This window comes from Larus michahellis, chromosome 5, assembly GCF_964199755.1.
Source record: "Larus michahellis chromosome 5, bLarMic1.1, whole genome shotgun sequence".
In the NCBI taxonomy this organism is placed as follows: Eukaryota; Metazoa; Chordata; class Aves; order Charadriiformes; family Laridae; genus Larus; species Larus michahellis.
In genome coordinates this window covers 29,269,641-29,283,723 of record NC_133900.1, presented here as the reverse complement: position 1 = coordinate 29,283,723, position 14,083 = coordinate 29,269,641, and the positions used below count along the sequence as shown (strand labels likewise).

The following is a 14,083-nucleotide window of genomic DNA, read 5'->3' as shown; positions in this document are numbered from 1 at the left end:
AAACAAGTCAGTTTATCAGCCCTACATGTCCATTTTTTGCATACTTGAATATGTTGCATTTTTGGCCATTTTAATAGAATAGCTGTATTGCTTTCGATGACAGTGTGTTTGCTGCGCTGCTGTGGTAACACAGTCCCCTCCTTTCCTTGGAAGGAGACTGTCTTGTAGAGTTCAGCATTTGACATCTTAATCCTATTCCTCAGGTAAAAGGCTTAGATTTGCATCCAGTCACCCATATTCTGTTAAAGGTGGTGGTGTGTGTGCCTGGGAGAAACTTTGTAATCTTCATGAAAAAAATGTAGCAGATCCCACTCCTCAATTCTTACTCCCCCAGCCCTGTGTTCAATGGCTTGTAACGGAAAATTGAAACTACCCGGCATTGTAGTTCAAGACCTGTGGTTCAGGGTATCATTTCATGAGCCACGTTTGGCGCAAGGCTGGAGTTTGATGCCTTTTCAGTAGCCTTTGAGTATGAACTTTGTAATTGTAATTTCAGGAAAACAATACCTTGGGGAGTGGGTGGACGGGCAGGGCACATGCTTCTCTCTGGAGACTGGCTGAGTGACCTGAGCGGGTCTGTAAACGTTCAGCATCCTCCATTTGATTGGTTTGGTTTCTTGTGCACGACCAATGCCTTCTGAGAATGGAAACATCCTGGACGTGTGAAAGAGGAGGAGGAAAGAGAGGGCTGCAGCAGGATGAACTCTCACTCTTTCTTGCCCTGGCAGGCAGAAGAATCCCTGAGGCGCCTGCGCCAACCGCTGCACCTGAGGCTTCCCATCCAGGAAATCAGTGACAAGGACTGACTTTGGTTTTGTATATATTAGAATTGCCCTTTCAAACATTTAGTCACTCCACAGAAACTGGATACTTTTGACCACTATAGTTTTGAAAGTTGCAATAAATATCTATAAAAATGATTCAGTCACTTGATGGTTTGGGTTTGTTTGTTTTGGTTTTTTTTAAATACTACAAAGAAGCTGCTGAAGCAAACATCTTTAAGATATTTATCAAATCTCATTAGTAAACTTGAGGCATTCTGCCTGCTAGTAAAACAACAGGCATGTTTTATAGAACAAGGGCTGTCTTTTTACACCTCTTTACTATAGCACAACAGTAGATCGCAGAATAATTTTCTGCATTGAGTATTAAGGATTTTTTTCCCCTGAAATCGCTATTTTCCTTTCCCTAGCTCTGTGCTTTGACTCCAGTCTTAACACCACTGGTGGAGGTTAGACTTGCATTACAAGTAAGCTTTTTTTAGTAAATATTGCTGGGAAAGTAAGATATATCACACTCATTTACTATAAAATCGTTTATGTTTCACTGTTGCATTTTATTGAAAGAATTTATCAAAACATTCAAATGTATACATTCATGATTTATACAAAGGTTAAAAGTAGCCATAGTAAGATTTAACATCTGTGACTCAGAACATAGTATATGGAAAGATTTAACTAAAGCGGAACCAGTAAATCAATTCTTCTATACCCAGGAAAGTGGATTAAGATACTTTTCTCAGCTTGAGTTCTCCATTGTCCCCCAGAGTTAAGCGTATGTACCAATAATGTAAAAAATAATAAAAGAAATATCCGCTTCTAGTAAGTATCATTGAAATTACTGATGCTGCAGGAGTAACAATCCTGTGGTGACAAAGGCACTATGGATTTTATATACACCATGACGGTGTACGGCTCATCTCCCCTGGGGCCAAGGGGAGGAAGAGGCTGATCCAACACCAAGGCCTGAAGTATGAAGGTTTGCATATGTTGTATTTTGCAGAGCTGCCTAGAGATGTCCAGCAGTTGTAAGTGAACCTGGAACCTTGACATGATTTGCTTTAGCTTTAGAGATGTGTACAAGGTGAGCTTAGCCAAAGCCATCCTAAGCAAGCTGTACGTGGTCTCATTTCACTACTGCTTGCTTTTCTCCTGAGGATGCAAAGCACCAGCAAGCTTTAATTGTGCCCCAAACGTAAATGATGTGCAAGCAAAAAGAAGCCATTTATCTATACTAACGCTGCAATTGTACTCAAGGAATTAAGTTCCTTTTTAGTGTTGAGAGAAAATAAAAAATGTCTAAAAAGCTATAAATTGACAAAAATTGGAAGGTGGATACTGTTGTCCACAGGCTTAAAAAGATGCTCTATGAAGATATTCCCCGTAAACTGTGCTCTTGGCACAAGAAAAGCTAATCTAATGCGACACTTGAAATGTTTTAGAAATAGTAAAATGTGCCACAGTTAGATGGCAATCAAGCAAAAAGCTTTTAAGAAAAAAAAAATCTAGAGTACCAATTTCAATAAATTCCGAGCACCTTTTAATAGTTTTGCACCAGTCAGCTTTTCACAAATTCCCTGAGATGAATAGAGCTGTACTACTAGCTATAAAATTGCTTTAAGATTTCAGAAACTACTATATATACAAACCATAATGTTTGATCCCAGTGTTTTTTGCAAAGTCTTATAGAATATTAGTCTCCTGAATTAACATGGTGTATTTTTCACTTCTGCAGTATTAGTTAATGGTTGTCATTGTTAAGTAACAATCTACTTAGATTTTGGGTGAAAATACAATTTTTTAGTTAACATTGACGCAAAACAGGGAATCTGTTTTTTTCCTATAGCATTAATGTCTCTGCACGTACCCACTTCGCGATAAGATACTTTCCTGTTAACGACAGTAAGAAGTTCTGTGAACTCCAAGGAAGAGCCGTGCTTCCTAAGTGCCTCACACAAATCTTGAATGTACCAGGAGCCATTTACAGTTTCACGATGAGAAAAGTAACCTATTATAGAACAGGAACATAAAGTTATATCCAAATTTAAGCAGCGATACCACTTGAAAAATATTGATGAGAGGTACTGCTCGCTAGCTGCATACAGAAGGGATTACTAACAGGTGTAAATCTTTCTTAGCCAATTATGTGATTGCATTGGAAATTGTAGATGGGAAATGGCTTTGAGGTCACTTACAGTGCTCAGCCAAGAGGAGCTTGGTTCAGGGAGTGGGTAGCTTTACAGGATTGTATCTGCACATTACAAGAGTGCAGATGGGACTGAGGACAAGATACATGGAGGACTGGAGAAGACAGCCATGTAGTCCAAGCAAATTTATAAGCCACCAGAATCTTACAATCCTGGAAAAGATGGAAACGCTTGCTGTCAGCAGACGGCTCAGCAGCAAGATTATGATGAGACTGTTTCTGCATGGCAAATTAACTGCAACCTTAATAGTTTATTTTCACTTTTTCCTTAACATGTGAGGCTCTTTCCCAGATGAGATGTCACTTTCCAGACATGCAAAACAGATGACCTGGAACTGCACTCATTATTTTGGAAGAATGGAGAAGAATGGAAGAATGAAGAAGTGTTCAAGCTTGTTACAGTGAAGCAGACATCAGGTGTAAAATATTAGAACTCACCTTGAGTCACAGAGTAGCACATGATAAAGTCTGCACCAGCAGGCAGGGTATAGACACCAGCTGCATCCACTTCAGTCTCATTGACAACGGATGCATCACGACTGTCTATTGAATCCTCAACAAGAACTGGATCGTCATGTTTATCGCCTCGACATGCCTGTTGATGAGAAGTATTGTTATGCTTTCACCTCTGCCAAGTCCACCGATGTTAATATGATACTTCTGACACTAACCAGAGGGGACTTCTGGTTCAGTTAGGTGTGCTACATTGTCGTGAGTCTGAATTCCTGAAGACCCATTTACTTCTCTATCAATTAAAATATTGGTGACTAAGTTCAGCGAAAGCTCTGAGATGATCACAGAATCGCTGAGATTGGAAGGGACCTCTTGAGATCACCTAGTCCAACACCCCTGGCTCAAGCAGGGTTAGCTAGAGCAGGTCGTCCAGGACTATGTCCAGTCAGCTTTTGAGTATCTTCATATACGGAGACTCCACAATCTCTCTGGATGACCTCTTCCAGTATTTGACCACCCTCACAGTAAAAAAGTGTTTCCCTGTGTTGAGATGGAATTTCATGTGTTCAATTTGTGCCAGTTGCCTCCTGTCCTCTCACTGGGCAGCACTGAAAAGAGCCTGGCTTCTTCTTCTTTATTCCCTCCCACCAGGTATTTATAACATTGATAACATTCCCTTTAGCCATCTCATCCAAGCTGAACAGTCCCAGCTCTCTCAGCCTCTCCTCGTGAGAGACGCTGCAGTGCCTTAATCATCTTTGTGGCCCTTTGCAGGACTCAATCCACTAAGTCCGTATCTTTCTTGTACTGAGGAACCCAGAACTGGACACAGTACTGCAGATGCAGCCTCGCCAGTGCTGAGTAGAGGGGAGGAATCGCCTCCCTCAGACCTGTTGGCAAGGCAGTGTTTAATAAATGCTCTGAAGCACAGCTGTCATTCTGTGCTGTCACACTTCTGCTCTTAGCTCAGTCTCAAATGTTGAGGGAGGGCTTTTTTGTGAGAAGCCAGTAAGTGAGCCCAGTATTGTCAGTGTTGCAGAAAGGCCATATACGGAGGATCAGAAGGTAAAAACACACTCAAAATATACAAAGTAGGTAAGGAGCATTACTTAAGAACTATCATGAAAGAGAGAAACATGAAAATCTTCTTTCATTTACACTGATGAAGTTCCGTCCTTGCTGTTTCCTCTGATTTCCACAGATAAATGCAATGCTGATTGTGCTGTAAAAGAACTCAGTTGATGAACTAAGTTGCTTTGGTTTTTGATGAGTATATATGTTTCCAAGTATTACTTATAACTTAAAATTGAAATATGGAAATATTTTTCCATCTTTGGCATCTGGTTAAAAAAAAATCAAAGCCGAATGAGTCCTAGTGAAAGATGAATTAACAATGTGCTGATTCTTGTAGCAGCCCTGTGCCTAAGGGAGCTTTCATTTGAAAAAAAAGGTAATTCTTAGAATTACTCTATAAACTACCACAATTATAATCTGCTGAAGGCCAGGTTCTCATTTGAGTTTGCTAATTGTAATCTGGATAAACATGGGATAAAGCGCTGCGTAACCTGGTTTGACCCCATAACTGACTCTGCTTTGAACAGGAGGCTGGACCAGAGACCTCCTGAGGTCCCTTCCAACTTGGCGTTATCCTGAAACAGGAGGTTACATATGGGCTTTATTTGACCAGTTAGTACAAGCAGTATTTCTGAGACAAAAAAACGTTAAATGGATTCTTTAAATTCTACAGAGTTGCTAAGTATTGGTGATAGACAGAAAAGAAACGAGACAAAAAAATCAAGAAAATCAGAAAAAAACATCACCACCACCAAAACCAACCAAACAAAAAACTCATAAAAAAACAACTTCTGTAAGGATCAGGTAAAAGGACTTGCCTGGAAGGAAACAGTGAAGGTAAGGAGGTTTGATAGCCTTCTTCAGCCTAGCCTAGGGCTGTGAGGTCTGAGCAGTAGGAACTGAGCTGAGGCTGTACACAACTTTCTCAAAAAAACGGTGCTGGCTTCTCTGCCATTAAATATGTATACACTGACAGTCAATCCGACATGGGCTTAATTTGGGTTGCTCTTCATAAAATTACTTCTTATTAAATACAGCTAGAATCATAGTATTAACACTTGTGTACATAAAGGTTTTTTTTAAAAAAGAGAAGAATTGTTGTCTTAAATGCCTTTAAGGAACAGTTTTCCATACCTTCTTTCCTAAAGATGCAAAAACTTTCCCTTGTGGAAAGACTGTATCAGGAAAACTGACTTCTGTATTACAGGAAGACATAGGTGAGTGTTAACTTCACTGAATTCAGAAACAGACATCTTACCTGAATGATAAAAATCTTTGGTTTTCCTACCAGACTCTGACACTTGTCTCCTTTGAACATGTCAGTGATTGTCTCAATTTTGATTTTGGCATCATACGCATAAACATGATCATTCTCACCATGACTCAGGAACACACAAACAAAGCAGTCAGCGTTGCTGTGGTCATCCTTAGAGGCTGAAATAGTCAAGTGGTGTTTAGATGACTAAACAGTGATCTTCAAGTTTAAAAAACATTGTACATTTTTATCATATAATTTAATCTCCAATCAGTCCTTCTTCAAATGAGCCCTGTTTTCAGATAGTGTAACAGTGTAGAGATTTGAAGGTGCAATGATTCAACATGGCTGAACGTAAGGGTCACTACAAGGAAAAAGAAGAATGTTACTAACTTCTCCCAGCCGCAGGTACTTTCTTTCAGCTCTTAGCGACTTCATTAATTCTCTCCACAGAAGCTTCACTTACATTGCAATAAAATTATCTGAAGTCTAATCCTTAAGTCCTCCTAATGTTAAACAGCTCCCTTATGCACAAAAATTATCTTAAGTTAGTTGAACAGAAAGAACAGAAGAAAAGATACCTGGAAATTCTGCTACAAATAGTTAGACATAACCGATATATAGTCTCCTACCTTCAGAAATTTTCTGCAGTACATCTTCTGCTTTCAAATCATCAAAATCTCTGACTTCAAATCCGAGGTCTGTCAAACTATTGTTAAAACACATCAGTATCAGTAAAAATCTTGCTCAAATTATGTCAGTTGCTACCAACTCAGTTGCTTTCCCTGTGACAGAATGAATATTCATTTTTATGCATTATTTATGGAAAAAACCTACTAAACTTGATTTTGAGCTCAAACTGGTGTCTTACTTCAAAGTTACTTCAAAGAGTTTGTCCTAAGAGAGGTCTGGACACGCTGAAATCATAGGGCTTGTGCCAGCAGTTCTGCGACTCAAAGGACTGTGGCTTAAGCTTTTTTATTATCACTTTCTTTGCCAAGGTTGCATACGTGCTGATGTCTGCAAAATCTTTTGTTCTATGTTTAAATGTAAGACTTACTTAGGTTACTTCTTATTTGACCATAATTTCTGAAGTTTAGCTTTTTAAGCTTGAATAGAGAAACCAACTTTCTTACCTGCGTTTCAGATTGTTTCTGTCTGCAAGAGTCCCACGTCTGTCTGTCAGCTTCAAATGCCAAAAGAAGTGCTCATGATTGAAGATTAACGCAACTCCTCTTCTTTGATGGTTCATTTTGTATCGCACTGCAGGATCAAGTGTTTGTCTGTTGCCAGAGACGGGAAACATTCTTGATAAATGAGTTAATGGCCAATTGAATTCCCTTCCTGAATTCTTGCTAGCTGAGATTTTTTAATTGACTAGAGACTTCCGTGATCCAATTTCAGAAGACAAGACCTCAAAACGTGCAATATTTTAGGAAGAGCTTAAATTGCTAGGTCTTTTTGAAAAGCTTGGGCATGTTAAGCAATTCAGTAGAAACAAGTGTTGGGTGTGTACTAGGCTCTCTCAGGTAGGTTGAACAGTTTCTCTACAATGTATTTGTATTTTCTCTTGTCAGGAGGCTGTCTCATTAGTAACACAGTAAGGCGTATAACAGTGCACTTTAGAGTTGGCTCCAATTCTCTGTTATGTGTTTAGCTAAATATTATTTTAACGTAATTAGATAGTGCGTATATACTTGTTTGGAACTGTAGCTGTCTGAGATTTGCTTCAAGTTCTTCTAACTAAACCGAGTGCTGCATCATAACCAATAGACTGTAAACCAGTGATGAGGTGGTATGCACAGTGTATCTCGCAAAAGGGGAAGAAGTTTGTGTTATTTACCCTAACAAAATGAAAGCTATGATGATACAACTGTTCATCTAAGTTTTTAGCAACCAGCCAAAAAAATCCTAAAGCTGAAGGACAGTGTTGTTCTGAAGGACAGGACGAATGACTGACCCAGCTTCTAAGAAGAGGACTTCATCATGGCAACAAACATATGGAGCACCTGTGTGTTTGGAGTAGCATTCAGTAATTTTATTGTTTTATGAGCAAAACACAACATAGAAGTCTGTGATAGCATGCTGTGGACTTTACACTTGGACCCAAAAGGTTGTTTCCAAGTGTTGGCATGTATTTTGAGAGACAAAGCAGACAATCTTACTGCTTTTGTAGATAAGACATATCAGTGCAGGGAGTAGAAACTAAAATGCTTCTGGCAATAGACAAGGCCAGTGCTACAGATGCACAGAATGACAGTCCAGTAACATTTGGCATGTTACTGTTTGTTTTTTTCCTGCTATGGAATGTTCACTTTTGGTGCAAGTGGTGGAAAGAGTTGCTTAGAATATTTGCCTGCAGACATTACTTAAAGATTGCAGTTTCATCAGCAAAATGCTTTTGTTTCACTACAAAATGAGCAGCCCGTAAGCTATTTCTGCTTCTCCACTTTATTATGAGAAGCCCCTTAATAAAGCACCTCTGTAATAACTGCATAAGAATTCAAACAGGGAACAGGAATTCTGGTTCAAAATCTGTGGGTTTCTACAACGTTGTCTGGATAACCAATAAGAAAATTTAAGTGGGGTACTTTATCACACTCTCCCCAATTCAAGTACTTAACATGATAAAATGCAAAGATGAGAAACTTTAGCCCTGGAATTATGAGTATTTCACCTGTACCAGTAACAGCTTACTCAGATTTTGGCAATTTATCTTCCTTAGGAGTCAGCTAGATATAGGGCTAGTAGGGGTTTTGGACAGTTAGGTCCCTGGATCCTGTGAATGACCATTGAAGGATGGTTCCCGAAATAGTTCTTCCTCTGCTCAGCTGTATTCACTGAGTGGGTGAGGCAAAGGAAGTTATCAGGGAGGTAGTTTACCCTTTCCAGGGCTAGATGGTGTTGTAAGGTGGGGTAGGAAAAAATCATGGAGTCACTATCCTGTAGCCCCTTTGCTATTCTTCTAGAGGAACGTATTCTAGTGCAGCACTGTCACCTAGTCTGCTCAATTGTTCCTTAGGTTGTGATGGTATTTTTGCCACAGTCTCTGTACGTTGCCTAACATATAAGGAGTACACTCCTAAGAGTTCCTTCTGCATGCCTTCATGATAAGAAGGGTGGTTCTATGTCTGGTGTAGCTAAAACTAGAAATGTGTTCTGTAAGTGGGTGGAGTTGAGTTGGATAATCCAGTCACATTCTTAACAAAAATCAGAAAACCCTGCACTGATCTCAATGCCATGAGCCATCTCTTTGTCATTGCCATCAGAACTTTACCTTATATCAAGTGCATCTACTTCTGTGATGTTCTGATTTCCATCTGTTAGAGAGATCAAAAAGTGATTTAGCCACTAAATCATTCATTAAAAAGAAACAATTTGAACTTGTGCACCCAGCCTTGAAGTTTCTGAGTGAAACTCATTCACACATCAGGTAAGTAGGCATGCAGTTAAACATTTGTTTGCACCCACAGCTTTTGGAGGCTGTTGTAAAAGTTCTGACTCCCAACAGTCTGCATTTTAGATAGTCAAAACATGCATATTTTATATCTGTCTGTGTATCTGTATCTATATAGACCTATTCAGAGGTCACTATTTTACATAATTAGCTGTCTGTATTTATTGAAACAGAGACTCTAACTCAATAGTTACAATTTTACATAATCTAAAAATACACTGGTGTTTCATTTATTTCAGTAATGCTGCTAATGCAAAGCTGAGCATTTGCTTTGAGGCTGGATTCAGCATATGAGTCATGGCAGGTAGTGTAACAGTATGTATAGCTAATAACTCAGAAGATGCAAGATACAGACGTTAAGTCCCTCCAGTAACAGAATGCACATAAAGGTAACATTGTGGGAACAACAGGGAACATGCACATCTTGGGAGCACACAGAACTGAAGGCTTGCAGATGGTTAGGTCAAAATATTTATTCCTTTTGCTTAAACATCTCAATGGGCTATAAAATCACAGCTCCTACTACTACTGATGGAGACTAACTACCACATTATGAAAACTATTTACTATATATACTGTACCTGCGGTGGTTAATGTAGGTCTGCTATCCAACTGGACATGGCCTGCAATTAGAAGAGAAGATGAGTCATGTATACGTACATTTTACAAACTACTTTGTATATACAATACCACCGTACTACCTTTTCATGTCTGTTTTTCACATCTGATTAAAGCCTTTTGCAAAGCAAATGTAGCTATGTATTGATAAGAGAAGTTCAAAAAGGTGAGAAGAATAGTTCAGAAAGGGTGGTGAGACACTGGAACAGGTTACCCAAAGAGGTGGTGGAGGCCCCATCCCTGGAGACATTCAAGGCCAGCCTTGATGAGGCTCTGAGCAACCTGATCTAGTTGAAGATATCCCTGGTTAATGCAGGGCAGTTGGACTAGATGACCTTTAAAGGTCCCTTCCAACCCAACACATTCTGTGATTCTATGAAAGACATTAGAATAAACGTAGAGAAATTTAGACCATAGACCACACCATGGCACAGGAGGGGGTGGCTCAAAGGAAGTCACTTCTTAGTAACGCTTAGTGCTTCTAAGTGTTACTATTTACATGTAAATTTCCTACTGGCAAATATCAATCATTTTTTCAAGTGCTGAGTCTTACAATTATCACCTGAGTGCACAAAAAGAGCTATTTCAGTTTGCTTGAAATAGAACGTGTAAATCAGATTAATGATAGAAGTGCTGAAAAATGAGTGTAGGTAACAACAATACCTATGCCTGTGGCTCTGTTGATAATATGAAGCCAGACTGCATCTGTATGTTTAAATTTACACTGTATTTTTGCTTGTGTACCTGAGATCTGGCTGATGCTTTTGTCTCAATTTAAGGGGGGGAGGGGTTAATCCACCCCCAAAAAACCACAACAGACCATAAAAATGTTATAGTCATTAAACTTTTGGACAGAAAATGATGTCATGTAGACACAGGAAGAGCAGAATTCTTGGGCCAAAGGAAACTAGGGAAAGATGGTCTTCCTGTTCAGTCAGTTCCCAGTCTTTAGCTTTCCATTGCCGCTGTCATATTGCGGCTCCGTTCAAGTAAACACTACTTAAATTGCGATGATTTATGAAAAGCTTTCTGTTTCTTCTAAAAGCCGATTGCTCTCAGTGGGACTCCTTACTTGTTTTAAGGCCCGTGAAGATGGATTGTTTCACAGGAATCAAAGATTAGGTATGCACGGGATTGATTACACAGGGACCTGATAGCATGTTTCCCTGGATACGTTTTAATCTCAATAGGTCTATCACTGGGGCCAAAGGGCATAGCATTTTGAAAATACCAGTAACCAAATGGTACCCCCCGCCCCAAAAAAAATTATATGTAAGCCTAACGGCATCTTCGGGAACCAAACCCGCACAGGTTTGCTGCTGCTCTCCCCTCTTGACCTCCTGCTACACCTTCCTGGGCACCCGAACCCCGCCTGGCCGCGGTGTTTTCCCCCCTTTTTATCATGGTTTTCGTCTGTGTTGACAGAGCCGCCCCGTTTCCCCGCTCTCCCCCGGAGACCGGGCCGGGTTCCCGCCGTTCCGCTCCCGCGGCCATGCCGGGGGGACTTTCCCCTCAGCGAGGGGAATCCACTTCCGCGTTGGCGGCCGCCTCCGCGCCGTCCTTCTCCCCGCCGGCCGCCTTTCCCCGCTCCCCTTCCTTCTCGGAAGGGAAGCGACGGCCGCGCTCCCCGGCAAGGTGGCAGCGCTCTTCCAGCCGAGGGGGGAGGCTCCTCTCCCCGCACCACCCTCCCAAAGACTCCCCGCTCCCGCTCTTCCCCGGCGGCGGCGATCGGTGCCCGCCGCGGGCCGGGTTGGAAGCCCTGTCGCCAGAGCGCGGGGGCGGCCTGGGGACCGCCGCGATCGTTAACGGTCGGAAGCCGCCGAACAACTGACATCCCCCAACCGTGGGGGCGGCCGCCATTACCCGCCCACCTACCTACCTGCCTACCTACCTGCCGGCCGCTGCTGCTCCGAGCCCGCCATTCCCGCCGACGGAGGCAGCTCCGCTCCCTTCAGCGCCGCGCCTTCCCGGGGCCGGCCCGCCTCCTCAGCCCGGCCCAGGCACCCCCTCGGGGGCAGAGCCTTTACCGCCCTGTCCTCCGTAAGAAACGGGGCGGGAGGCGGGGGGGGGAGGGCCGCGCGGTGCCGGTGGCCGGGGCGGGAGGCAGCGGCAGCCGGCGGCGGAGGGGCGGCCAGGGGCCTGCAGGGCTTTCCCGGGGCTGCCGGCGGGCGGGAGCACTGGGAAAGGTAAATCTGCCCGGGAGGTGGCGAGGGCCGGCTGCCGTCGAACATCGTCAGCCGGGAACATCGAAGGGTGATGCGTTAAAGCGTCTCCTATGGTTTTTTAAGGTGCTCACGCGTTATCTGTATCCCTGTGATGGGTGCTTTAGTGACCGTGTGTCGCTAAGGGCGCTGACACACGCAAAATCATCCTCCTGAAATAAGGTGAGAAGCTGCTACGTTTACAAAATTGAGATTTTTTCAAAACTGTATTAAAAGTCCATTTAAAGGCACATACTCTTTCCTTTGCTGTAAGACTACTGTTACTCAAAATGTATTTTCATCCGAGCATCCACATGTGAACCCTCAAGAGGTTTGGATGTAGATAATTTTGCAGCTTTGCTCTGTTCTTGCACCAGTTCTCTTTGATGACCTTAGAACTGTGAGGAGAGCATCAAGGTATTGAAGAGAGTGCCAACGTATCTTAACAAATGCGGATATTTGTTAATATTATGTAACTATTATAACTATTTGTTGTCATATTTATGAAGACAGGCTGAGAGAGTTGGGGTTGTTCAGCCTGGAGAAGAAAAGGCTCCAGGGAGACAGGGAGACCTGACCGCAGCCTTCCAGTACCCAAAGGGGGCCTACAGGAAAGATAGAGGGGGACTTTTTACAAGGGCATGTAGTGATAGGACGAGCGGTGATGGCTTCAAACTGGAAGAGGGTAGATGTAGATTAGGTATCAGGAGGAAATTTTTCACTATGAGGGTGGTGAGGCACTGGAACAGGTTGCCCAGGGAAGTTGTGGATGCCCCATCCCTGGAAGCGTTCAAGGCCAGGCTGGATGGGGCTTTGAGCAGCCTGGTCTAGTGGGAGGTGTCCCTGCCCATGGCAGGGGGGTTGGAACTAGATGATCTTTAAGGTCCCTTCCAACCCGAACCATTCTATGATATTCCCAGTCTTTTCACTATATGGCACTTACTGTTACTGATTGATTGCATAAGAAACAACCGTTTCTAAAACAAAGCCAATGACAAAAAAACATCCTTCTGTATAAAAGCTTTGCAGATTTGTAGCATGGATGGATCTGAATTCCCTATCTGGCCTATTTCTAGGTGGGCACTAGGATAAACTCAAGTGTGAATACGCTCTTAGAGATGGCTGCTACAAGCACAAAAGGAGGCAGATTTAGAGTGGGATTTTAGGTATTTTTACCCAGTCTGTTTGGCCTGGTTTTGCACAGGCTTCTTGCATGACTAAATCGTTTATAGACAAGATGTCTCCCTTTTGGTTAAGGGAGCTATGGGTATTTCTAATTGCCTTTGCATATTTTCCCCTTGTTTGGACTTTATCCTCAGGCTGCCAGTAGGCAGCTAGATCAAGATAAAACTGTTGTTTAAATTGTCTTTATTTATACTTCAGTTAGACCATGATACAATTGTAAGAGTTTATCGTCTTCCACTACGAAACATTTAGACCCTTATCCAGCAGATTCATTTTTTGCAAACTGCAAATCCCAGATCTGTTCACTCACACTAGAGCTGCCCCTGCACCCGATGGCTGCGAGACTCTTGTGTGAAGTAGCAGCTGCAGAACGTAGATTTAAGACTCTGTTACAGCTTTCTGTTCAGCAGAGTTTGAACTTGTATCGGCTATGTTCCTCAGTCCAACAGTTGGCTGAGATCCTAGTAAGACAATCAAACATCTTTTCCACTTTGTTTTGCTGCAGGCTAACAGCATGCTCAGTCAGCCACCGCATTCAGGTGAGTCACCAGTAACTTATCACATCTATGAAGCCTAAGGTCGCATTTGACTGCTGTGCATTTCCAGCTTATTTTAATATATGAAAGTTTTTGTTATACATGCATGTACATGTTTTGAAACAGTTTCAGATTGTTGCAGTAGCTCCACCATAAGTGAGTGTTTTTGGAAAAAGCATTATGGATGCATCAATCAGAACTGCAGTTCAAAGAAGGGAGTCTGATTGTGGACACACTGTTGTTGTTCAGATCATCCAGAAGAGCAAAATAGCCTGAGGGAGTATTAAGACTTCACTTGTAAAAAAATAAATATTAAAAT

The 14,083-nt window shown here is 42.1% G+C and overlaps 2 protein-coding genes across 5 annotated transcripts in view; one reads left to right on the top strand and one right to left on the bottom strand.

Annotated features, from left to right (window-relative positions):
- The window catches only part of MCUB (mitochondrial calcium uniporter dominant negative subunit beta), a 52,606-nt gene extending 51,682 nt beyond the window's left edge, over positions 1-924 (top strand). For all 3 annotated transcript variants that reach the window (XM_074589385.1, XM_074589384.1, XM_074589383.1), the window contains exon 8: positions 729-924. In XM_074589385.1, coding sequence (XP_074445486.1) covers positions 729-806 — 78 coding nt within the window. In that variant the 3' untranslated portion in view covers positions 807-924. The remainder of the gene's footprint in view (positions 1-728) is intronic.
- A 391-nt stretch (positions 925-1,315) lies between these two features.
- On the bottom strand, positions 1,316-11,842 carry CASP6 (caspase 6). 2 transcript variants are annotated; one of them, XM_074589378.1, is made up of 8 exons: positions 11,734-11,842; positions 9,806-9,847; positions 9,045-9,087; positions 6,904-7,050; positions 6,400-6,476; positions 5,771-5,946; positions 3,424-3,580; positions 1,316-2,787 (listed from the first exon to the last, which is right to left on the bottom strand). In XM_074589378.1, the coding sequence occupies exons 1-8, from the start codon at positions 11,762-11,764 to the stop codon at positions 2,549-2,551; spliced, it is 912 nt and encodes a 303-aa protein (XP_074445479.1). In that variant the 5' UTR covers positions 11,765-11,842; the 3' UTR covers positions 1,316-2,548. The 2 variants fall into 2 exon arrangements, with proteins under 2 accessions (XP_074445479.1, XP_074445480.1); XM_074589379.1 differs by having other exon boundaries at positions 11,730-11,801.
- Between the last annotated feature and the right edge of the window lie 2,241 nt (positions 11,843-14,083).